The following is a 25,612-nucleotide window of genomic DNA, read 5'->3' on the forward strand; positions in this document are numbered from 1 at the left end:
TGTAGTCCTTTTTTATTATGTATTGCACTGCATTGATGTCACAAAACAAAAAACTTCATGACAGACGCCAGTGTATTAAACCTGATTCTGATAGTATACAGCCATGAAAAAAAGCTTCGTTGTATCTGTCCTGAGTGTTATATGCTTCAACTAAATCATCCGTTATCCTTTAAAACATATTGAAAATCAAATCACTCCACTTGATCTTTCCTTTTGGGAAAACATTCTCATCCCAGGAATCTATTTGGTGAACTGTCAATGTCGACTCCCAAGCAAATATATCATTTCATGGACAGCAACATTAAGACTATATTTGGCACTACTCTAAATACAGTTTTACTAAAGCCCTCTACAATTGAAGCAACTTTTATATTCCACCCCCTTACATGCAATTTGGTTTCCAGTATCTGAAAATTAACAAATCATAGCCTATTTGTAGAACTAAAATAACTATTAAAGCTTATCAACACTAGTCATATATTTATTCAATAGATTCTCTCTTCTCCCTCCTCTCATTGAGCAGAAGATGCAAAAGCCTGAAATTAGGTATCACCAGGCTCATGGAGAGCTTCTAACCCCACTGTTACAAAACTATTGAACAGTTCCCTGGTATAATAAAATGGACTCTTGACTTCACAATCTACCCTACTAATACCTTCCACACCACTGTCAAAATGCACTGCACATCCTCTGTAACATTCTTCTGAAACCTATTATTATGTTCCCTTGTACTTCCTCAAAGCACTGATACAACAGATTGATTTGCATGAACACCATGTTTTCCACTGCACTTCGCTACCTGTGAAAATAATACACCATTTCATCAATTCACCTTTCACCTTCATAAACTAATTTAAATGTAAGACTATTGCCGATTTCTGCTGCATTATAAAATCAGTTAAATTGGAAATGCTACGTAAAGATTAATTAAACAAAGCATTTGAGAGTGCATTCCAAGTTCAAAGTTTATTTTTAAAGGGTAAAAGACAAAGAATTCAAAAACTACAATACTATTAGATTTTCATGATAATGCCTCTTCAAAAGTAAAACAAAGGTGCTTAAAAGAGTGTGTAAAACATTTTTAAAGATACTTAACTATAAGTACCTTTCAATATCATTGTATTAAATATTTGTAGCCTAACAATAGAAAGATGGTTTTCAAATTCAATATAATTTTTAACATCTAAACACAACAAATAAAAACAATTACCGTACATCTTTTTAAGTGCACAATGCCACAAAAATAACTAAACTTAATCTTTTTTTTAACTTAGAAGTTTGTAAGTCTGGAAAAGTGCATTGAATAGGTCCTGCCAATTGAACCAATGAGGGCAAATGGCCATAAAATTTTATAGTGCACAAGGGCCAGGTTGTTCCTTGCTATAGAACACTTGCACACTCAAAGGCCTTTCATTCCTGAAGTCGGCCATTATGAATGCACATGGAAAATATGTAAGTCATAATTCCAAATATGAGTCATGGAGTGTGCAGGGGAGAAGCTGAATGATTCGAGGGTCAAAGCAACTGAGGGGAGAAAGCAGGAATGATTGGACATTGATGGTAGTCAGGAGATACCAGTAAAAGGGTAAATGGAAGATTGTTAGAAGGTGTTGGGAGGTGGTGGTAGCACAACGAAGTGGAAAATATGTCAGGTTGGTTGAGGAGGGTGGGTATCACACATGGAGAAAGTATAGGTCACAAAGATAGGTAAAGAAGTTGTGAAGATGACATAATAAAGCTACGAAAATAATATAAATATGTTAAGTAGGTGGCAAATATCTGATCAATAATATGGGGCAAATATGAAATTGTCCATTTTGGCAGGAAAAATAAACAAGGCAACATATTAATTAATAGGGAGAATTTGAAGAGTTCCAAAGATAATGTGGATGATTCATAATAGGCCAGTTTATAGATACAGCAAGAGAGTAAGGAATTTAATGGAATATTCCTGTTTATTGCAAGGGCAAATGAATAAGCATATTGGGAGTTTATGCTTCACTTACATAAGAGTATTGGTGAGACCACATCTTAGTGTTGTACACAATATTGATCTCTTAACTTAAAGAACGGTGAAAGCAATTCATGAAAATTTTATTTGGTTTAGGATAGTTGCCTTATGAGAAAACATTACAGAAGCTTAGGCACCTATCTGCTGGAGTTTAGACTTGACTGAAATATACAAGCTCCTGAGGGAATGTCGAGCGTAAGTTTACTCACAAGTGAAGCCAGAACTTTGGGTCACTATTTAAAAGTAAAGCGCCACTCTTTTAAGAAGGAAATGAGGCCAAGTTTCTTCTCTCAGAGGCTCTTGAGTCTTTTGAAACTTTCTTTCCTTAAAGGACAGCAGAAACTAAATCTGAATATTTTTACAGCAGAGGCTGTTGAGAAACAAGGGGTGAAAGGTTACTGTGGATATATTGCAGTTACAATTGGACAAGACATTATATTGAAGGGTGTAGTAGGTTCAAGGGGACTCCTGCTAAGCTGGAGACTGGGGGCAAGGGTTGACTGAGGCTGGGAAATGGTGGTGAGTGAAGAGTGAGAGGGGTGGGTAGTGGGTATCTTACTGGAAATCAGTGTTGAGGGCTAATATGGCTGAAGTGGGGGTTGTGTTCATGATCTTCACTGGCCAATGGAGCAGGGTAAAGGGCACTGGAGTAAGGGCAGGGGGGAGTGCTCAGAACAACAAAGAACAGACAAGTTTTTGTCTGAAGAGGAACAATTGGAGATGAGCTTCCAGCAGTGGACTTCACATATTTAATTAATGGTAAAATAAGCTATTCAAGCTGTTAGAAGTGCCCTGCGTCATCCGTAAGTTATTCATTTGTGGTGTAAATTAACAGATATTTTGTCCAGGAATATGTTACATGCCACTGGATATCACGCCACACATTTGACCGCCTCTGCGTGTTAGTGTGTCAGAAGCATGGAGAATCTAAAATGAAACTCACAGCAAGCCCCAAAATTTTCTTCATGATTTTTTTTACACTTTAAATCTGGATTGCAGAGTACAAGAATGCTGCTCCACACAACTAAATTCGCAGGCTTTCATCTTTCCAATTCAGCCTCTAATATCTCTCCCCATGCATCGGCATCCATTTCGCACATACTTTTATGCAGAAGTTCATTTGCAGAACGAATGTAACTATAATGACCATTCAACCACGCTTGTTTTATGTTGCTTTTCTTGTAATTTCTCACCAGGGTAACCTATGAATTAACAATGCAAAAACATTTTTAATATTCCTCTTACATTAGATGGCATGCATTGATTGTAACTGCTCAATTTGGAAGCTATAACTTTTACTGCATAATATTAAATGGCATAAATGCTCTCTAATATATGTGACAAATTATTTTATTTTTAAAAATAGATTATCAAAGAAGATAATTAATGTTACAGATCCACTCGTTTACAGTCGAGAGGACCAACTGTGAACTTGGTACTAATAATGTAGTTTTGGGATCTCTTGAACAACAGAACCTACACAACTCAGGGAATGAGGATCTTTTTACAGCAAGTACTATAGTAATTGAAAACAAATTTTTGTGTACTGTTACATCTCAGTAAGATTTTCTCAGAGAGGTGTGATTACCATCTTAAACTAAAAAAATATATATCTATGATATCATCTTTGTTTTAGTGGCAATGTTACAACCACCTCCATGAGTGGAATTTTCAGGTTGTGTTTCACAAGCAGATGGGTTACAGAGGTAAGCCTCCATTACCAGTGGCATAGCTGTGTATTTAATAAATCTGAATTGTCCAAGAACTGGATTGAAATTGTACAACCTTCTTTCATGATCAGCGCTTAAAGAGCACTTAGCACTTATGTATGGGTAAAGTTTAGAGGAATCTGGGCAAATGTGACCAGTTTAGATGGTGATCTTAGTTGACATGGAACCTGTTTCCATGGGGTATTACTCTATAACTCCATGCATGACTTTCCACCCAGTAAGATGTTTTATCTGGGCTGGGCTGGGCTGGATTGGTGACAGGTGACCGACAATGCCCTAAAATCTAGGCCGCTCGTTAAAATAAATTAAAATCCAATAAGTATTATTTACTGATCACTGAAAGGTGAATGGAATAGAATCTTGAAAGCAAACTCAAATGAGACAATTATTTAGAGAAGGCTGCAGAGTCAGGTCAAAGAATCATGGGGAGGAAAGAAAAGCAAAAGAAATATAGGAATAATTGAAACTGCGATACAAAGGGAAGGAAAGATGGATTGAAAGTTAGTGCAAAAAGTGCTTTATTTTTTAAATTCTTCAAACTGTCACAGATTATTTACCTTCCACGAAAATCCGCTTGCTCTATCGCATAGTAGTTCTCTTTTGCAGACAGCCAATGTTGTCAAGCAGTGATTACGCCACAGAAAGTCACTGTTTTCGATCAAATAATTCCAAGCTTTACATGTCATTGCTGCACTTGACAGGGTTTGAATGTCCAATTCACTGAAAATTTTCAGAGTTAGCTCTTGAGGTAAAAACTGAGCAAAATTAGGAGAGTTCTGTAATTCTTTCAGCTTGGTTGGGAAAATTATTTCACCTTTAACAACAGTAATATGTTTGTTTCTTTTGCAAAGTCTTTCCATTGTTGGTTGCTCCACAATTGCAGAGGTATTTTGAAAACCTATGAAACAGAATTTTACTATCTTATTGTTTTTCCACCATTTTTGTCTTGTAGATTAAAGTACATGGCCCCACCTAAATGTTAGTGTTGCTGTTTTCATTCATCTTCCACCATTTCTTTCTGCACTACTCATGTACTCTACATCATTATCTCAGCTGCCATTTTTTTTTGGGGGGGGGAGTGGGAATGTTTTACTTACACCAATTTCTAATTTCTCAGTGTACTCTACATTCTATTTTACAAGCCTCTGAAAAGGATCTGTTGAACGATCATCACAGAAAACAGTTAACTCTGCTTTTCTCCCTCCCCTGAGTTTCCCGACTTTGAGAGGTTCCATTGTTTTCTTTCATTTTACTTACTATTCCTTTTTGTAAAAATATAGGCATAAAGCAAAATTTTAGCATAACTGCCTCATAGCATAAAATCCTTTGTTGTGTTTAACTCCAAATTGTGCCCCACTCTGCAAATGTAATTTTTTTAAAAGATTATGGGTCATTGGTACTACTACTCTTGATCATCTGTATCTGCCCTCGACTCCCTATAGACCAGTTTAGGAAATCATTTTTCAGGGTAAATAACAGTCAATGATGTTGCTGTGAGTTTGAGAAGCTAAAATGGGTATAGATACAAGATACCCTTCTGTGAAATTAGAACATATGAGTTGCTGCAACTATCATCACTGCTATAACTAGGTTTGATGTAAATGAATTAAAATTCCACAAATTCTGCCTCTGGATTAAAAAAAAACACATCAAACTATTATTTCAGTAAGTTAACTATAATGTTTCCAAAACCACTGAAGCTTGTAAATTTAGCCCAAGCTACTCTTCCAGGACAAACATCACCACTGGTGCATCTTGCATGTTATACTGTGACCTTATTTATTGAAACTGTATGGTTTATCTTATCTGTTTACTTCTGATATTTCTCAGTTAACTCTATACTGTTAAACCCTTACCATTCCTGCGGCTCTTGAGGAAATACGGTCTGCCTCAGGAATTGCTGCTGCAGTTCTACACTGCAGTCATTGAGTCTGTCCTGTGCACCTCCATCATTGTGTGGTTTGGAGCCACCACCAAGCAGGATAGAACCAGACTACAGTGCACAGTGAGGACTGCCGAGCACATCATTGGAGCCTCCCTGCCCTCTATTGTGGACCTGTACTCTTCCAGGTTGAAGAAGAGGGCGGGGAACATCATAAAGGACTCCTCCCATCCTGCGCACGGACTGTTTGATCTGCTTCCGTTTGGTAGGCGCTTCAGATCCCTCCAGACTAAGACTAATAGGCACTGGAGAAGTTTTTTCCCTACTGCGGTCACTTTGCTGAACAGTTAACTGCCGGTTAACTGTCGGCTAACTATTACTTGGATTGCACTACCTGTATGTATAATCTATATTTTCATTTATATTTATCATTATTATTGTTATGAGCAGAGAGACAACATCTGCCGGAAGTAAATTCCTTGTATGTGCATAGGTACTTGGCGATTAAAGTCTGATTCTGATTCTGATTTGATGCTAATAGCACTACACAGTGTTTCCAGAATGTTTATTCTTTCACATTTCCAGAATGTGGCCTTTAGCTATACAAGACTCACAAATTCAGTTCCATACCATGCTTGTCTTTAATTGATCTCATAGCACTTTTCCTATATTAAGACTTTTAAACAGTATCAATATCCCTGTCAGTGCCACAAAAAAAGCAAATTATCTGTTCATTCAAACATTTTAATGCAGATTTGAATCTGAAATAAAAAGCGATTTTTGATTCCAAGTTCTCATCATGAACTTTTATTGTTAACGGGCAGCGTGGCCCATCAAACGCGGGTTGTTACTGTACCTTCGCCTTAAGGGTGTCCAGTGCAAGAGCAACTCTTTCAAATGCTTTAGTGAACAAACTGACAATGGCTCAGAGCTTGTACAAACATACGCAAGTATATACATTTTAAGTTGTCCACTGAAGTTCTAGGAGTTCAAGCAAGAACTTCATTGTTTGTGCGTATGACCACATTAGCACCAAACCTAATCGTAACCCTAACCCATAATATTAAACCAATGCTCACAATCAAAACATTATCTGTGGGATAATGTCCACAGATCACCTGCAAAAAAAATAGACGGGGCACTCACTCCAATGATCGTAAAACCTGTCTCTGACTGAATAATGTTCCCTACACACAACGCAATGCTTAGGTCTCCCTAATAAAAATAATATAAACAATGAAGCCTGGACCCCAAATTAACGCGAATTGAACTGGACGGGGATAAGGAAGGCGTGGACCAGAGTACAGTGGAGCGAGGCGGAAAGAGTTTACTGTAATGGCAAACAGAAGAAAAATAATTATTCCAGTGGCCGTAAACTGACAACCTAACCTAAAATTTGCTTGGGACGTTTCCTACCTCAGTCACCAGCTCCATCCCTCAACCTGTTTCCTGCTGATTTAACCCCTCCTCAGTTCCTGCCTCCTTCCCCTACATCCCTTTAAACTCTAACTCCTCCCATACTCCCTTCAACCACATTCACCCTTTTATTTGAGACCGACACACGCGCAGAATCGCAACGTATATTGCCCAACTCATAGAAGGCAAACATTGATCATTCAGTAAACAACCCCGTCACCTGTTCTGACGCTCCTCAATGTCGGACAGCGAACGTTTGTTTGCATGGAACTACGCGTGCGCAGACGGGAGCAGGCGAGTACATTGACGCTGAGCATGCCGGGAGCTGTAGTTTATGTTTACGCATCGTGACAAGTTTTCATTGGTTTGCCTGTTATTTTATTCCTCTCCCAAAGGCAGTGGTTTTGGGAATCAGCTGTGTTTTGGTTGTAGTCTGGTTTGTGTTTGATGCCCAAAGGATATATTCCAAGATGATGTTGGAGTGTGCGGATGGGTCAGGGACCATCGACTTGCCTCCCGGCCTCACCACCATCGGCCGAGGGCCCCTCCTCGGGGTAAGTGCTATGGTAGCTGTTGGTAGAGTCTCCGGATGCTTAAAGTATAATTGTATTTTTAAGCGGTGGAGGCGAAAGAAATTACCGCAGGATTCACCGAGCCGTTTTCCCATTACTGTACATATGAGCAACCCGTCCTGAAGCAGGTCATTCCACTTCCATGTGATCCAGGCCGATGTTTATGATTTACTTTCAAATGTTCGTGTCCTATCAACGTGATCCTTGCTCTTTTTATGTTCCTATACAGTTCCCATCGAAACACAGAATATATTTGACTGGGCGGATCTCTGTAACAGGAAGTCCTGCAAATTTAACATCCTTTCGCTTTAAAGTAAAGCTTCTCCTGACTTTATTGCTCACTAATTTACTGATCTGCGTTTGTTTTTTGTTTAAAAAAATGCTGGAAATGCTCAGAAGTAAGGAGGTATTAGTGGAAAGAAAAACGAGTTAAGTTTGTAGGTCAATGATCTTTTGTTAAATCTGTTTTTATCTTTTAATCCCTTAAACAGCCTTTCCCTGGAATCTCTTCAATTTAAACTGTTGGCCTCCAAGAACTTCAAAGTGTAGTGCCCTTTAATGTAACAAACAATTATTTCTGTGATTGACAAAACGAATGAGCCACATATAGCAGTATTAAAAAATATCGTAAATGCTGAAAATACGCTGTAGAACTGGAAGGGAGAAATATAACAACATTTCAGATTGGAGCCAGCTACCAATCACAAGTACTGTTTATTTCTACCTCCGTATTTGCCTGTCTTTGCTGAATTCTTGCTGTACACATTTGAGCTTTCAGCAGTACTATCTTCCAACTGCAATCAGAATGCCACTTCTGTTATTGAGTTGCATAGTCGTTTTTAAACTCTAGTAATTGATGCATTAAACTCTTTTTTTATTATTGTGATCATTCCTGCTGATGAAGTTTTAATATTTTTCCCCTTGGTCTATGCATATCTAATCACCAGATCTGTCCAGGCAACATTAAGATTTCTTGTTCTTCGTGTTCTTTGGTAGGATCATTCACTGCAGTAGGAAAATTAATATAACTTGGTTGTTTTATTCATGACCCAGACACCTTAAACTACCGGTACTATCTTTAACCCACATCAACCCTATCAAGCTGTCTGCAATAACATGTATGAGGAAGTTCACAAACCTCTGTACACCAAATTAAGATCCTCTGTTTAGTTCTGTCTGCATTGTTGTCTTGTCCAGCACATCCTGTTAAATCAGTTGTTAACACAGCACAATCTCTCAAGTTTCTCTTTATTCATGCCATTGCTGAATTATCAGAATCAGGTTTATTATCACTGGCATGTGACGTGAAAATTGTTAACTTAGTAGCTGCAGTTCAATGCAATATAGAAGAAATAAAAACAAAATAATATAAGAATAATAAATAAATCAATCAATTACGGTATATGTATATTGAACAGATTAAAAATTGTGCAAAAACCAGAAATAATATATATTTAAAAAAGTGAGGTAGTGTCCAAGGGTTCAATGTCCATTTAGGAATCAGATGGCAGAGGGGAAGAAGCTGTTCCTGAATCACTGAGTGTGTGCCTTCAGACTTCTGTACCTCCTACCTAGATAGATAGATAGATAGATAGATAGATACTTTATTCATCCCCATGGGGAAATTCAACTTTTTTTCCAATGTCCCATACACTTGTTGTAGCAAAACTAATTACATACAATACTTAGTAAAAAATATGATATGCATCTAAATCACTATCTCAAAAAGCATTAATAATAGCTTTTAAAAAGTTCTTAAGTCCTGGCGGTAGAATTGTAAAGCCTAATGGCATTGGGGAGTATTGACCTCTTCATCCTCTCTGAGGAGCATTGCATCGACAGTAACCTGTCGTTGAAACTGCTTCTCTGTCTCTGGATGGTGCTATGTAGAGGATGTTCAGAGTTATCCATAATTGACCGTAGCCTACTCAGCGCCCTTCGCTCAGCTACCGATGTTAAACTCTCCAGTACTTTGCCCACGACAGAGCCCGCCTTCCTTACCAGCTTATTAAGACGAGAGGCGTCCCTCTTCTTAATGCTTCCTCCCCAACATGCCACCACAAAGAAGAGGGCGCTCTCCACAACTGACCTATAGAACATCTTCAGCATCTCACTACAGACATTGAATGACGCCAACCTTCTTAGGAAGTACAGTCGACTCTGTGCCTTCCTGCACAAGGCATCTGTGTTGGCAGTCTGATGGTAACTGTGAGGAAAGGGCATGCCCTGGGTGTTGGAGGTCCTTAATAATGGACACTGCCTTTCTGAGACACCACTTCTTGAAGATGTCCTGGGTACTTTGTAGGCTTGTACCCAAGATGGAGCTGACTAAATTTATGACCCTCTGCAGCTTTTTTAGGTCCTGTGCAGTAGCCACCCTCCACATACCAAACAGTGATGTAGCCTGTCAGAATGCTCTCCACAGTACATCTATAGAAGTTTTTGAGTGTATTTGTGGACATACCAAATCTCTCAAACTCCTAATGAAGTATAGCCACTGTCTTGCTTTCTTTATAACTGCATCGATATGTTGACACCAGGTTAGATCCTCAGAGATCTTGACACCCAGGAACTTGAAGCTGCTCGCTCTCTCCACTACTGACCCCTTCTGATATCTTCAGATTTATAATGTCATACAACATGAAAACAGACCTCTTGGTTCATTCTGGTTGTACTAATCATAAAGCACCTGTTTACACTTATCCTGCATTTATCTAATGTCTTTATATAATATCATAAGAAATAGGAGCAGAATTAGGCCATTTGGGCCATCGACTCTGTTCCACCATTTCATCATGGCTAATCTATTTTTCCTCTCAGCTCCAGTCTCCTGCCTTCATGCCCTGACCAATCAAGAATCTATCAACCTGTGCCTTAAATATACATACAGACTTGGCCTATACACCTATTTGTGACAAAGACTTCCACAGATTCACCACTTCCTGTCTAAAGAAATTCCTCCTCATCTCTGTTCTAAAAGGACGTCCCTCTATTCTGAGGCTGTATCCTTTGGTCTTGGACTCTCCCACCAGAGGAAATACCCTCTCCACATCCACTCCATCAAGGCCTTTCACTATTTGATAGATTTTAATGAGGTCACTCCTCATTCTTCTGAATTCCAGCAAATACAGGCCAAAACCATCATATGCTCTTCATATGACAAGATGTTCAAACCTGGAATCATTTTTGTGAACCTCCTTTGAACCCCACTCCAGTTTTGGCACATCCTTTCTAAGATAAGGGGCCCAGAACTGCCCTCAGTACTCCAAGTGAGGCCTCACCGCTGCTTTATAAAGTCTCAACGTTACATCCTTGCTGTGACTCTCTTCTTTTTCTCTTGATTCCATTCCAGTTCCCAACAATTTGAATTTGGGATATTTATCTATTTTGGATTTTTCTAATCGAAAAATTATTGCCAGTGGTTTAACTATATATTATTTGGATGAATCCTTTAGGTTTCTGATAAACGAGTGTCCCGAAACCATGGCCTGCTGGAAGTATTAGATGAGAAACTGCGCATTAAACCGGTGAGGAAATTTATGGCTCAATAATAATTTTTAATATTCTACCAATGTCATATTTTGATGATGGTTCAAAGGACAAAATATGAATAATCTCAAACATTAATCTCTGAAAGCAAATTGGTTTAAAACCTACCCAGATACAGAGCTGATACATGGATGGGAATCTACATGGGAATTCTAGGGCCAATAAGTGTTTTATGGGCTACAATGAGTAAGTAACTATACATTATCTAGTTGATTTAAAAAAAATTATCTTCAAACCATAATCTATCCAAGGAGGCCTTAGCTGAGCTGTTTTCCAAATTATTGACATTGAGATAACTCACTATTATTCTGGTTGGTCTGTAAAAAGGAAGTCTGTAGATGTGATCTTGTGATAGAACTAATTAAAATACCAGGTGAGATTTTCAATTCTTCATGTTCTTTAAAGTTGAATCTGTACAGCTTTCAGAAAAGAAGAACTTTAGTAGTAATTAGAAGGCTTTCTCATGATATTGTTACTAATCTTCACTGCCAGCACCACTGAAATACCAATAAATTTCAATCTTGAATTTTCTGTGCATCTACAGTCACCTGGTAGTCAATGTCAAATAATTACAACTTTCTTCTCATCTTCGTCCTAAATTGCAGACACCTTATGTTGAGAGAAGTGACCCTACAAATGCTGTAAATCTAAAACATAAATCAAACATGCTGGAAGCTCTCAGCAGGTCAGGCAATGTTTCAGGTTTGGGACCCTTCATTAGAACTGCTGGGAAATAGCTTTCCACCTGGGAGATCCTGCCTTTTGTGGTGGACTGAGCAAAGAACTGCTTTGTCAAGTGAGACCCAAGTCAAGTGATGGGGGATAGCTTCAACGAGCACCTTTGCTTTATCTGCTGCAAAGCAACCCTGGTGGCTACCCATTTCAGTTTGACTTTCCGTTTCCATTCTGACATGTCTGTCAGTAGCCTCCTGTACTTCCATGATGAGGTGACACTCAAGTTGGAGGAGCAAGACTTTATATTTTGCCTGGGCATAAACTTCAATTTCTCTAACTTCCAGTAATTACACCCCCCCCCCCCCCCGCCCTTTTCTTCCATTCCCCGGTCTGGTTATACTTTTATTCATTCTTTTCTCCTCACCTGCCCATCACCTCCCTCTGATTCCTCTCTTCTTTTTATTCAGTCCTTTACCTCTTCCACATAACACCTTCCAAGCTCTTACTTCATCCCTCCTTCCCCCTCACCTGGTCTCACCTATTACCTGCCAGTTTGTACTCCTTCCCCCGCCGTCACCTCTTATTCTGACTTCTGCTCCTTCCTTTCCAGTCCTGATGAAGGATCTCAGCCAGAAATGCCAACTCCTCTCCATTGATTTTGCCTGAGTTCATGCTGAGTTCCTCCAACACTTTGTGTGTGTTATTCTAATTCATGTTCTGCTTGTCTTTTAATTACTTATCTGTCAAAAATCCAATATTCTGTTATGAAGAGTAGTGATTTAAGTGTTGTGAAATTTAGTTGATGTAATTCACACTGCTTGTCATTTTTAGCCAGTTTCTACTATGATGTTATTTTGCATATAAAGTAAAATGAATAAGCATTCTAATTTGTTGATCATTTCCTTTGTACATTCCAGATACATGTTAATCCATGCTTCCATCAGTCCTCAAGTGGAGAGCAGCTTCTGCCCTTGGAGAAAGATAAATGGCACTGGCTGAACCTAGGAGACCGCTTTTCTTTGCTGCCAGACAAATACATATATAAAGTTATTTCTTCCAGTTCTGACCAGACATTAAGGTGACTGATTAATTTAGAACCAAATAAACAACAAACAAATGTATTGTGCAATAAAACAGCAACTGCCAAAAATCTCAGTCAGTGCAGGCAGAAACAAAGTTAACATTTCAAGCCAATGACCTTTCATTTGACCAATGTGTGGCAGATTTAGGTGATATTTTTAATAGATTATTTGACCTGGCCTCTTTTTTTTACTTTTGACTTCATACAAGATATTATAACACTTTGATAAAGGTGCTGTCATAGGACTTTCAGCAGACAAGTCATTACAGCTCTTATGTACACACTGGTCTGAAAGATCTCCTTTGTTCAATGGGTTTTGAGACAGTTTTTAAGATATACACATCTAACTTCAATGGGGTTAAGTTTTTAATTGTCTTGAATTATATATATCTTAAACTGTATTTACATTAGATATGATTGACCCCATTTGCCTTGCAGTTTCAAATTTTATTTCCGGAACTTGCTAAGTGGCTGTGATTCTTGATTAATATGTGGAGAATTACTCTACATTTGCAACAAGCTGTGTGGCAAATGGAAGATATGCAGCCAATAAAAATGAAGATGATTTCTCATTCTAAATTAATTATATTCTTTTGTGTTGTGCATTAGCACAATGCAGTAAGATAATTACTGTTTTCTAAAAGTGAATGTAAAATGCAATTCAAAAGGTAACTACATTTTAAAAATTCTCTCTACGCACATTTCCTTGCCTTCCACTCCTTTCTTTCTCCATCTTTGCTCAATTAATAACTAGTTGCCTAGAAAATAACACTGCTTTACTTTTGTCTCTATACTTTCCAGGAATGAAATAATCAATTATACCAAGTGGTGCATGAGTTGAAATTTGTTCCCTCTGAAACATTCATTTTGGTACCTTGTGGGGAAAATTGGTTAAGTTAATTTGGGAGATCCTGAGATAATTAGTTTTCTTAAAGTAATCTTGTATTGAAATCCCTCACAGGGAAGTCTTTTAATGAGCTTTCCTTTTCCTGGCATTATCCTGCCCTATTTTTTTCCAATATCCTGATGATATTTTTATTTTTATCCTTTTTTTTAATGATCGCAAGTAACTGCTGGATGCTAAGGATATCAAGTACTGCAGGGCTATCCCATCAGCGTTTACTTGATAGAGATGGACCTGGACTTAATGTGTACTGTTGTTGTGCACAGTGCAATTGATTGTCTTGGATGCTTTTATCGTGATTGTAAGACCCTGTTGGATATTGGTAACAGTCTGGTTCACTGGTTTGATGGTGGGGTGGCTATGTTGCCTCAGTTGTGGCGAAGACGAGGTCCTCGCCGTGGGGTCGCCTGTTGTAGTTGCCCACGAGAGGAGATGTAGGAGGTGGTGTGGGAGAGAGCAGAGCACTCTGTGGACTTGCTGGGCTCTGGTGTTTGCTCAGTGAAGGAATAAGCTGGAGCAGAACAACTTGTCATCATTCTACAGTCATGTGACTCAGGGACTTGCCTACATTATTTTATTTCTTTATGATTGTATGTTTTTCTGAAACCATAACCATTTGTGCTATTTGTGTTTGTGGTGTGTGCTGTTGGTAATGCCTTTTTGCACCTTGGCCCTCGACGAATGCTGTTTCATTTGGCTGTATTCATGTATGGTGACTGGAGACTTGAACTTAATGCAAATACTTCAATCACTCATTCCATGATTGCCCAAGAGTTCCACTGACTGCTTTAGTCTCCAACTACACTCATGTCCATAACCTGCCTCAATGTTACCTCTGTCTCATCAATTATAATACCTCTGGTCCATTTCTTTCCTAATCCAAAGCATGGACTCCGATCGCTCTTTGTTCCCCAATCATGATCCAAGTCTTAAGCTCCATTCTCTCCCCTCATTACTTCCATCTCTTTGACCCTCAACTCAGCAGTGTCAGGTAAGTGGCCACTAGTAATATTTACCTCATCCAACCTCCTCACTATGTATTTAGTTTGTAACCCAAATCCCAGACACACATTGTTGCTCCTGAAAATTTCAGATTGCCTTATGCTCAGGCTGAAATCATATAACATTTACTCATATCCAAAATTTATTGTACCAGTTTTGGTGCATTATAATTTCTAGGCTAACGGTTCTATGAATTGATAAAATATATAAAATACACTATCATAAGGGTACTTTAAATGTAAACATTATGGTATGTATAAAATAACAAATTTGAAAGAAACTTAAAAATTGAAACACAGAAATGTCTAAAGTGTTAAGAACAGCTATGGTTTTGCAGAATAGCAGTCATAATTAAGTTGTTGATTAAAATATCTCAGTTTGCCTCAAATGATGAATTAGTGCATTTGTTAAATGTGGATTTTTTAATGGATATTATTTTCAAATGTTTTATGAGTCTGCAATATTTTGTGATGGGACCATTTTGCTGAGATATTTAAATTGTCATGCTAATTAGAAAATAATTATGAAATGAAAGATAATTTCAGGTTTTGTCTTGTATGTAAATTGAGCCTGTAGTGATAAGGCAATAACATATTTTTGTTGTTTCTGTAATTGCAGAAACAGTGACCTGTCCAGTTTTGAAGATGATCAATCTAACTCAGAAAGTTTGCAAACAGGTCAAAAGAAGTTTACAAATGGCTCTGAGAAATCAGAGGATGACACAGAAAAACCTACTGAATCTTTCAAGCCAAAGACAAGAGATCCAAAAGCCAAATCCAGCACGTTTGAACCAAAGAACATTTTGGAGAACACGGTAATACTTACATAATTAGCAAATGTTTTGTTAATTAGATACCAATTCATACATTTTAATCATTCTAATACTATGCCAGCTGAGAGAAGGCAGGTTTGGAACTCTGAAATCTTGAATTATCTATTATTTCCGAGCATGTGTGCAAGCCCAGGATTTATTGTGAATCCAGAATTGTTCTTTAAAGACAATTAAGTGTCAGTAAAAACATCCATGAAGCAGTTGGGTTTCCATGACAGTCTGACAGCATCATCGCTCCTTCTGGATTTGAATACCAGGTTTATTTAATTACTTTAATTTAAATTATCCTAATAGTCCTGTGAAATAACCACACCACAACTTTCCAAATTTGTTTTAAGATGATAAAATTGTGTACCTTCAATCAATATACTGAAGTTTTGCAGATCCAGCTGTTTGCATTTAATTAGCACCTTGAACAAAATATCCCATGGCTCATCAGGGTTTTAATATCAAAACAGCATGCTGAAGAAAATTGCAATTATAAAGAAGAAAATACAAAGGTTTTTATATATAATTATACTGTACAGTATATAATGTGTTTAACTTTGTCAGCTGAAAGCACAAATGAAGAGAAGGAAGAAAGCGCTAAGAAACTCTGGGTGGGGGATGAGAGTTGAGACTAGTTGCAGAGAGAAAATGTCATAAGGTCTTGATTGTTTTGAGCCATGAGGATGAAAATACAATATTTCATTGAGAGATTGGGAGCTAACATTACATAATACGATCCAATGTAGTAAGTGAAGAGACTTAAGTATTTGATAACGTATTGCCAGCAAAGTTCTGGATAATCTGAAATTCACAGAAATTGAGAACAAGAGGTCAGTAAAGTAATATACTGGATTACAAACACAGGAAAATATGCACTTGCTGGAAATCCAAGCAACACAGACAAAATGCTGGAGGAACTCAACAGGCCAGGCAGCGTCTATGGAAAAGAGTAAGTAGTCGACTTTTTGGGCTGAGACCCTTCAACAGGACTGGAGTAGTTGGTTTTGAAGTTATAAAGTTAACTGAGCCAAAGCAATAACAGATCCTGCAGAGTTGGAAGCTGTCATTCAGAGTTTTAGACATGAGTATTTCCTCATACTCTAATAATTCCTCAGACCGTCAGACAGCAAAAGCAGCATGTATTGTTTCTAAAGTATCCCATTATTATGTAATTTATTTTAATCTGCAGAGCACCAACAAATTTTGGCAGCTATCGTCAGTTCATTTGTGATCTTTATTAATTAATTTCTCTGCCTCTAACAGCTCACATTAAATGATCAAAATATTTTGATTTGTTTTGATGCAAGTTATGCATATTAACAAAGACCATTAAATAAATGGTAAAACAACGTGTAGTTGATTGCTGGGTGTAGTAGCACTACAATACTTGTTTATAATCTTATAATTAAAGTTTTAAGTCAATCCTGTGGTTTGTTGATATTCTTAATCCCTTCCAGTTGTTCAGTATTTTAATCTGAAATTTTAAGTGCACTGGATGTCATCTAGCAAAATTCTGTTGATTCTAAAAAGATTTCAGTAGATTGGTAGGTAGCAAACATAATCCCACTAATTAAAAAAAGAAGGAAGATAAAACATGGAGAACTTTTCATCTGACATCAATTGTACCTGATTTTTAATTGAGTAGATCAGTATTTTGAAATAAAACTAGGATTAGGTGGATTAATTATAGGAAAATCATAATTAACTTGTGTACGGAGAATTTTGAGACTGGATTCAGTAGAATAGATTAGTAAATGAGTGGATGTAGTGCATTTGAGCATTTGGATGATTCAAAACATTCAGGCTTTGGATAAGGTAAGGTATCTTTGGATAAGGATAAGGTACAGATGATTAAACAAAATTAGAGTACATGGGATTGGTGGAAATAGAGAGAAAAATTGTTTCCCTATCAGGAATCGGAATCACATAGCAAGAGGTTGGCCATGGAGAATGGGTGAGTAAAACTTTTCACTCAGGCTTGTGTATCTGTAGATTTCTATACCCAAGAGACCTGTGGATGCTCAGCTACTGAGGAGGTTCGAAAGAGATTTGTAGATTTTTGCATGTTAAGGGAATTGAGGGATATGTGGTTAGTACTGCTGAGGTAAAAGGTTAACCATAATCTTATTGGAGAGGGGATACTTGCAGCATGGGCAACTGCCGGTCTTCCACACAACCTTGGCCTAGGCCTGCGTCCTGGAGAGGACACTCCAGTAGAATTTCCAGGCACAGATCCATGGTCTCACGAGACTAACGGATGCCACCATATTGAACCGTGCAGCAGCTATGAGGAGTTGGAAAATCTCAGTAAGATAATGGTAAGGCACCTTGGATTCTTACCACTTCCTTTGTCCTCTTTATACTGGCAATCTTGTCTCTCTGCTCTCAGTCTTGCAGGATTTCAACCCAGAACATCAACAGTTTAGATCCTCTCACAGATGATGCTTAACCCTCTTGAGTTCCTCCAGCACTTTCTTTGATGCTCCACATTCCAGCATCTGTAGGCTCTTATGTCTCCCGAGTTTGAAAATCTTGCTGCTTCTTTTTTTAAAATATTTTTTTGTCTATTATTCTTAAGGATGCTTAGCAAAAATCTGGAAGCATTCTACATTATCTTTTATGCTGATTGCCCTATGAATTGAAGCCATTCTTTGCTTTGGTCAGCTTTTTTGCTACTTCAGAACCACAGATAATCCTGTACCATAGTGTCACCAAAATGGAGATTTGTGTTATTCCTGAAATCAAATTTGTTGATTTGGATAAAAGGTGTAACATACTGTGAAATTGTATACAGATTGGCTGCTGTCTCCAATTTCAAGTGTACTTGCTGAAAGTATTTAAGTTTTCTTTGTGAATTTAGATTTAATAACCTTGAAATTGAAGGAAGTGCTTGTAGAACAAAGTCAAATTTTATTCTTCTCCTTTTGATTGTAGTCTTAACTTTCATTTTACATAGAACATGGAACATAGGAAGGAACAGGCCTTTGGCCCACAATGTTGTGCCGAAACAATTAGATTAGCAATCAAATGGCTAATTGAACTAATCTCTTCTGCTTACTCAATATCGATAGTCCTCCATTTTTCTCACATTCCTGTGGCTATCTAAATGTCCCTTAAAATTCCTAATGTTTCTGCCTCTACCACCACCCAAGGCAACACATTCCAGGCCACCACTCTCTTGTGTTTAAAAAAAAAAATAAACTTGCCCCTCACATCCCCTTTTGAATTACCCCATCTTACCTGAAGTATATACCCTCTGGTATCAGACATTTCAGCCTTGGGGGTAAAAAAAGATGCTGTCTGTTTATTCTCTCTCTGTTTCTCATAAACTTACAAACCTCTATCATATCTCCTCTCAACCTCCACAACTCAAGAGAAAACAACATAAGTTTGTCCAACCAGTCATTATATCACATGCCCTCTAATCCAGGCAGCATCCTGGTAAACCTCTTTTGCACCCTCTCCAAAGCCTCACCGTCCTTCCTATAATGGGGTGACCAGAACTGTATGCAATACTGTAGTTGTAAAACTAGAGTTTTATATCAAACTTTTGAACTCATTACCTTGACTAATAAAGGCAAGCATATCATATGCCCTCTTAACCACCCTATTAACCTGTGTAGCCACTTTTAGGGAGTTATAAACTTGGACCCCAAGATCCCTCTGCTCATCAATGCTGTTAAAGATCTTGCCTATAACGGTGACCTGTTGCTTTATATTTTACCTACCAAGGCGCAACACTTCACATTTAGCAGGGTTAAATTCAGTCTGCAACTGTTTCCGCCCATATCTGCAACTGTTCTATATTCCACTGTATTCTTTGCCTGTCATTTATAAGATCCACTACACCTTCGGTCTTTACATCATCTCCAAACAAACTAACTCACCCATCTACATTTTCATCGAGGTCATTTAAATATATATCACAAACAGCAGAGGTCCCAGTACAGATCCTTGCAGGACACCACTAATCATAGACCTCCAGATAGCATAGGATGAGGGGGGATCTCATTGAAACCTTTTGAATGTTGAAAGGCCTACACAGAATAGATGTGGAAAGAATGTTTCCCATGTTGGAACAGTCTAGGACAAGAGGGCACAGCCTCAGGATAGAGGGGCGCCTTTTTAAAACAGAGATGCGGAGACATTTCTTCAGCCAAAGGGTGGTGAATTTGTGAAATTTGTTGCAATGTGCAACTGTAGAGGCCAGGTTGTTGGGTGTATTTAAGGCAGAGATTGATAGGTTCTTGATTGGACATAACATAAAAGGTTACGGGGAGAAGGCTGGGAACTGGGGTTGAGGAGGAGAAAAAAAAGGATCAGCCGTGATGGAATGGTGGAGCTGACTCGAAGGGCCAGATGGCCTAATTCTGCTCCTATGTCTTATGGTCCTCTGGTCTAAGTCCCTTCAACCACTACCTTCTGTATACGTTATGAATCCAAACAGCCAATTCACCATCAGTCGCATGCATCTTAATCTGGATGAATCTCCCATGAGGAATGCCTTACCAAAATTCATGTAGTCAACATCTACAACTCTACTTTCATGAATCACCCTCGTCAAGTTAGTGAGACATGCCTTGCCCTGTATAAATCCATGCTGGCTCTCCCTAATTAGACCATGATTTCCCAAGTGATGATAAATCCTATCACTAAGATTTCTCTCCAGTAACTTCCCTACCACTAAGGTGAGACTCAATGGTCTATAGTTTCCAGAATTGTCCCTGGTTCCTTTCTTGAACAATGAAGCAACATTAGCTACTCGCTAGTACAGGTGGCCCCGGTTTTCTGAAGGTTCGCTTTACCACAGCTTGCTGTTATGAAAGACCTACGTTAGTACCTGTTTTCGCTAACCAAAGAGGATTTTCGCTTTTACAAGAAAAAGACGCCCGCTTTATACATGTGTTTACCCCGAGAAAGACTACCATAACTGTGAAGCCTCATGCAGGCAGTTGTGTGCATATGCGTGTACGTGCCGATTTATTTTTCCTCCAATTCAATTTTGGCTCACTGTCTTCCCGATTCTGATAAGTGAAACTACACTGTACATACAATATTTCTACTTTATATAGGCTGTATATTTAAAATATCATTCCTGCTTTTACTATATGTTCTTGTTATTTAAAGTTTTATGTGTTATTTGGTATGAATTGGTAGGTTATTTTTTGGGTCTGGGAATGCTCAAAAATTTTTCCCATATAAATTAATGGTGATTGCTTCTTCGCTTTATGACATTTTGCTTACAAGCAGTTTCATAGGAACGCTCTATCCTTGGATAGCGGGGGGAATCTGTACTCCAGGACCACACCCATGCCTAGAGAGGACACAAAGATATTGGTCAAGGCCCCAGCAATCTCTTCATTTGTGGCTCTCAATAACCTGGGGTATATCCCATTAGGCCCTGAGAACTTGTCCACCTTGATGCTCTTTAAATGATCCAACACTCCCTCCACCTTTACTTCAAAATTTTTATTGTCATATATTCAAATCATCCTTTCCAATGGATTTTGAAATTGAAGCATTCCTGGTTCTGTTGATGAATCATCAGAAATGAGAAAATTATACACTAAGCAGCAACGAAAAGGCTGTATCTGATGAGGGAACATTTGTTACCAGTCCCTTTGAAAAATTAGCTGTTGGAAACTACTCTGAAGTAGCTTCAATATCAGTCCTTTGAGGTAGGCAAGAAGTCTGTCACAACTTCAGCTCACGTTTGCTATGTACTTTTATATCTATGGTAAACATCTGGCGAGGATGGGATTGAGCAGTTTTAATGTCCACATATTGTACTTCCACATGGCAAAATATTACATGCATTGTAAGATGGTCAAATTATCTTTCAGTCAAAGAATGAGCAACAGAAGAATGGTAATGCATCACTGAATCCTGTGCAGAGGAAAAGGATCTTGCCAGCTTGGATGCTGCAAGTTCCAACTTCACCTTCTGTCAATAAACAAGGTAGGACTATAGGCTAACAGTTTCTAATGATTTTTCTTTTTACTTAATAGATTTCCCACTGGAATTGTCCAGTGTTTCTGTGTAACAGAGAGCCTTCTCTGATCTAAATTTGTACATACACCCAGTGGCCTCTTATTAGGTACACTTGTACACCTGCTCAGCCAATCATGTGGCAGCAACTCAGTGCATAAAAGTAAGCAGACATGATTAAGAGGTTCAATTGTTCATACCAAACATCAGAATGGGGAAAAAAGTGATATAAGTGACTTTGACCATGGAATGATTTGTGGTGTCAGACAGGGTGGTTTGAGTATGTCAGAAACTGCTGATATCCTGGGATTTTCACACACAGTAGTTTCCAGAGATTACAGAGGATGATGTGATAATCAAGAAAGAAAAATCCAGTGAGCAGCAGTTCTATGGGTGAAAATGCCTTGTTAATGAGTGAGTTCATAGGAGAATGATCAGATTGGTTCAAGCTGACAGGAAGGCCAGGGTAACTCAAACAAATTCACGTTACAACAGTAATGTGCAGAAGAGTATCTCTGAATGCACAATACATTGAACTTTGAAGTAGATGGGCTGCAGAGCAGAAGACCACACTGGCTTCCACTCTTGTACCTAATAAAATGGCCACTGAGTGCATTATGGCAGGCATGAAGAAAAGCAACAGGTGATGAACTTAGTGTAGTTTCTGCAATAGCATTTTGTTCAAACATTATGATAGTTACTTTTAAAGGTCACAGGTTTACAAGCCTACTGACATTTAATGCTCTCCTCTGTCGTTCTCAGATAGGTGTGAAACATCTCCTTGCTCTATTCCATAAAAAGCAAAGAAGCACTACCAAATTGTTTATTTTTATGCTAATAATTGACTTCTGATCTATCTCATTAACCAACTTCAGTGTTCTGTGAAGGATTTGTATGAAAATTAGCTACAGCATTTCCTTCATTATTAAAATGCGTAATACTTCTATGCATTTAATTGAATCATTTTGAGACATCCAGAGTACATGAGAGGTGATTTGTTTTTAAATGGTCATGTAATTTATTTCAAATTCTGCAAATAGCATAGCTGTGTTTAGGTTAAAAGTAGGTCAATGCACTGTTTTTATCTACTTGGAACTTCTTCCATTCAGAATGTCTATAACAGGTGTAGGATGAGATCTAGAATCATAGACTCTACTGTATATCCTACATTTATGAATTAAGTGACCTAAGTACTATTGGGTCTGTATTTACTGTATATCCTTAGCTGTCCTGTGAAGTTGTTAATCCTGGATTTAAAAGTAGTGCTTTATGCTTTGACATTGTTCTTTAATAGCAGATGTTTCTGCATATTGGTTTGGACTCTAGCTCCTACCAAAGATACTCTGTAGGACTTCAAATTAGTATGGGTGTTTGGCGTGGGGCTGAAAGGGTCACAGGCAGGAGGATATGGAGCATGTTTCTGTCAACTGTTTACTTACTTCTCTGTCATTAATAGGCCCCAATCAGGGTCCAGTATTTGCTTCAATTTAGCTGCTACATGTCACGTTGTCTTTGTTATTTTAAACAATTTGCAGATTTAATCTGCTGGATTAAATAGTGAAAATAAAAGCTGGAGCTGCCAGATAGAATATTGGCCATTTCTATATTCCTGTCAGCTGTTGACTAATGCTGCGATCATTCAAAATTGCTCACTAACAAGTTTGAAATTAGGTTTGCAAATTTAACAATGGAAGTGGCTCAACAGAAAAAGATTAGTTATGTCAAAATAAAATCAGGAAGTCCACGTCAGGAGTGGTAGTTATCATTCAGATGGTTTGGCTGCCCACAATTCAGCAAGATAGAAAACAGCAGCAGTGGTTGAAAATGCAAGAATCAGAGGAGAACTTGTAAGTTTGATTGCCAATGAGTAAGGTGAGGATTGTGGTAAATAAAAAACATTTTTTGTCATATTTGAATAGTGTCTTTCTTTTGGCAGATGAAAGTTTCCTACAAAATAATTTACTAATATGAAGACCTTGTTCACTCTCTGGTTTTGGGTTCCATAATGGCAGGAAGGGATGGTGTGCTTCTCCCTGCAAACTTGGCTTTTCTTAACAATGCGAAAAGGAGTGACGTGTTACTACCATAGAAACTCAGACTGCTTGATGTTGTTTTTCTCAGCTCTATATGTATGAGAATTGTTTGTTTCCTGAACAGAATACAATTCTGGCCGTTTCCAGCTCGAATTGCACCATTTCTTGAAGTTTATCTGGTGATTTTTAGTTATGAAATGCATGCATTAATAGCTTGGCACATGTGGAATGACCGAATCTCTCATGAAGCTCTCTCTGTTAGAATTTGGATGTCACTTTTCTGAAGTGCTCTTGCCATTGAGAACACTCACGGCAACCATGTTTTATTAGTGCTGCACTCTGAGTTGGGCAGGTAATCTTACTCCTCTTCTTCTAGGCAGTTCTTGCGATCACTGTTGTGGGCTCTGAATTGATGATGAGGCCAATATGGAACCTGCTGACTCTGGCACTCACGAGGCAGGAGGAGTTGCTTGATAGGGCAGATACTTTGGAAGCTATTTTGTTACTTCCAATATCTACACTGGGCATCTTGTGCCCCTGCCAATGGAATGTGGTTCTCAGTACATAGAAAGAAGATGATTGAGGAGGATGTAATTCCTCATGGCAAATGGCAAGTAGACCCATATGTAGTTGCATCAATTAAATTTACCTCCTTTCTTGGAGATGGTAATAACTTGAAGATCCGAGGTATAGTTCCCAGATTTGGTAATGAGGGGGTAAATTTGTGACTGAAATTCCTGTAAAGTTTAGAACTCTAGCAGTGCTGCTCTCTTTGGGTGTCTGGACGATGGACCTTGATGGTGCAACATATTTCATGCATGTCATGATTAACGATGAGTTGTTGATTCCACCTTTTCTCATCCAGCTTTTTTTAGGGATCACTGAACCTTGCCTTCAGGCAACTAGAGCTTTATTTCCTTTAGGGTACACTGGAGCTTGCAGTCCAGGAACATGTTGCTTCTTATGATTAATTAGCTCTTAGATCTGTTGGTCTTTCTCATCAAACCTGTCCCAGTGCTTTCTGGTACTGAATGCAAAATTTCAGTTAACTTTTCTCTTTTAGTGCAAGTGTTTTACTTTATTTTTTTATTTTTTTTTTAGCTGATTTCTTATCCAAGATAATTCTTTTAAAAACTAACATAAATTGTTGACCATTCAGCATATGTGAGAAGAGAAACAAGGCTCACACGTTCATCATAATTGAACTGGTTGCAATTATACGATTTTGAATCTCTAGCTACAACTTATTTAATGTTTGTATCACCACATAATACCTATTTATCCCAAACAGCACTGTTAATTAATCATTGTGGAAATGAAGCCAATAGGACACAGTTGCCTGTGTATGTTTAATCAGCTATCACATTCATTTTTTATTTTGTAGGATGTCCTTAACCATATTTAGAACATAGAATAGTACAGCACATTTAACATGTTCATAATGACTACTTTGAACTTTTAAATCTATATGTGATCTCAATTTCCTTCTTGTTAGACCGGTTGGATTATTAATGATTATGGACCAAAGGAAAACTGAATGGCTGACTGTTTATTATGTAAAGTTTTCCATTGCAGCACCCATTATTCTCAAAATAGCATTTTTTTCCTGTATCTTTCCTGCTTCTGTCCATTGGAGTCTAACAGTTTTAAAGGGCTGAGTTGATAGCGCCAATGACATCCCAATGGATGAGTCAAGCTGTGTCCTGATGAAAGACCTTGGCTCCAAACGTCAACAGTTTATTCCCTTCCACTGATGCTGAGTTCCTCCAGCATTTTGTGAGAGTTGTTTGGTAGTTAAATCTAACCCATGAATCTTTTCATAAGCACCCATGTTTCTTATTGGCATTAGTCACGTTCTGTGATTGTGTGCTTTGAGTAAAATGCATGAGTCTCAATCATTTAGACTGACAATAATATCATTTGCCTATGGAAGTATTCAGAAAATTAGA

The 25,612-nt window shown here is 38.1% G+C and overlaps 2 protein-coding genes across 3 annotated transcripts in view; one reads left to right on the forward strand and one right to left on the reverse strand.

Annotated features, from left to right (window-relative positions):
- Window positions 1-947: 947 nt before the first annotated feature.
- Window positions 948-7,375, reverse strand: fbxo48 (F-box protein 48). Its single transcript, XM_073051255.1, has 3 exons — window positions 7,260-7,375; window positions 4,299-4,639; window positions 948-3,213 (listed from the first exon to the last, which is right to left on the reverse strand). Exons 1-3 carry the CDS (start codon window positions 7,354-7,356, stop codon window positions 3,052-3,054), a joined length of 600 nt encoding a protein of 199 aa, XP_072907356.1. The 5' UTR covers window positions 7,357-7,375; the 3' UTR covers window positions 948-3,051.
- Window positions 7,376-7,462: 87 nt separating this feature from the next.
- Window positions 7,463-25,612, forward strand: part of aplf (aprataxin and PNKP like factor) — a 42,272-nt gene continuing 24,122 nt past the window's right edge. For both annotated transcript variants that reach the window (XM_073051254.1, XM_073051253.1), the window contains exons 1-5: window positions 7,463-7,593; window positions 11,067-11,138; window positions 12,753-12,913; window positions 15,441-15,636; window positions 21,486-21,600. In XM_073051254.1, the coding sequence (XP_072907355.1) occupies window positions 7,510-7,593; window positions 11,067-11,138; window positions 12,753-12,913; window positions 15,441-15,636; window positions 21,486-21,600 (628 nt within the window). In that variant the 5' untranslated portion in view covers window positions 7,463-7,509. The remainder of the gene's footprint in view (window positions 7,594-11,066; window positions 11,139-12,752; window positions 12,914-15,440; window positions 15,637-21,485; window positions 21,601-25,612) is intronic.

This window comes from Hemitrygon akajei, chromosome 7, assembly GCF_048418815.1.
Source record: "Hemitrygon akajei chromosome 7, sHemAka1.3, whole genome shotgun sequence".
NCBI classification, from domain to species: domain Eukaryota; kingdom Metazoa; phylum Chordata; class Chondrichthyes; order Myliobatiformes; family Dasyatidae; genus Hemitrygon; species Hemitrygon akajei.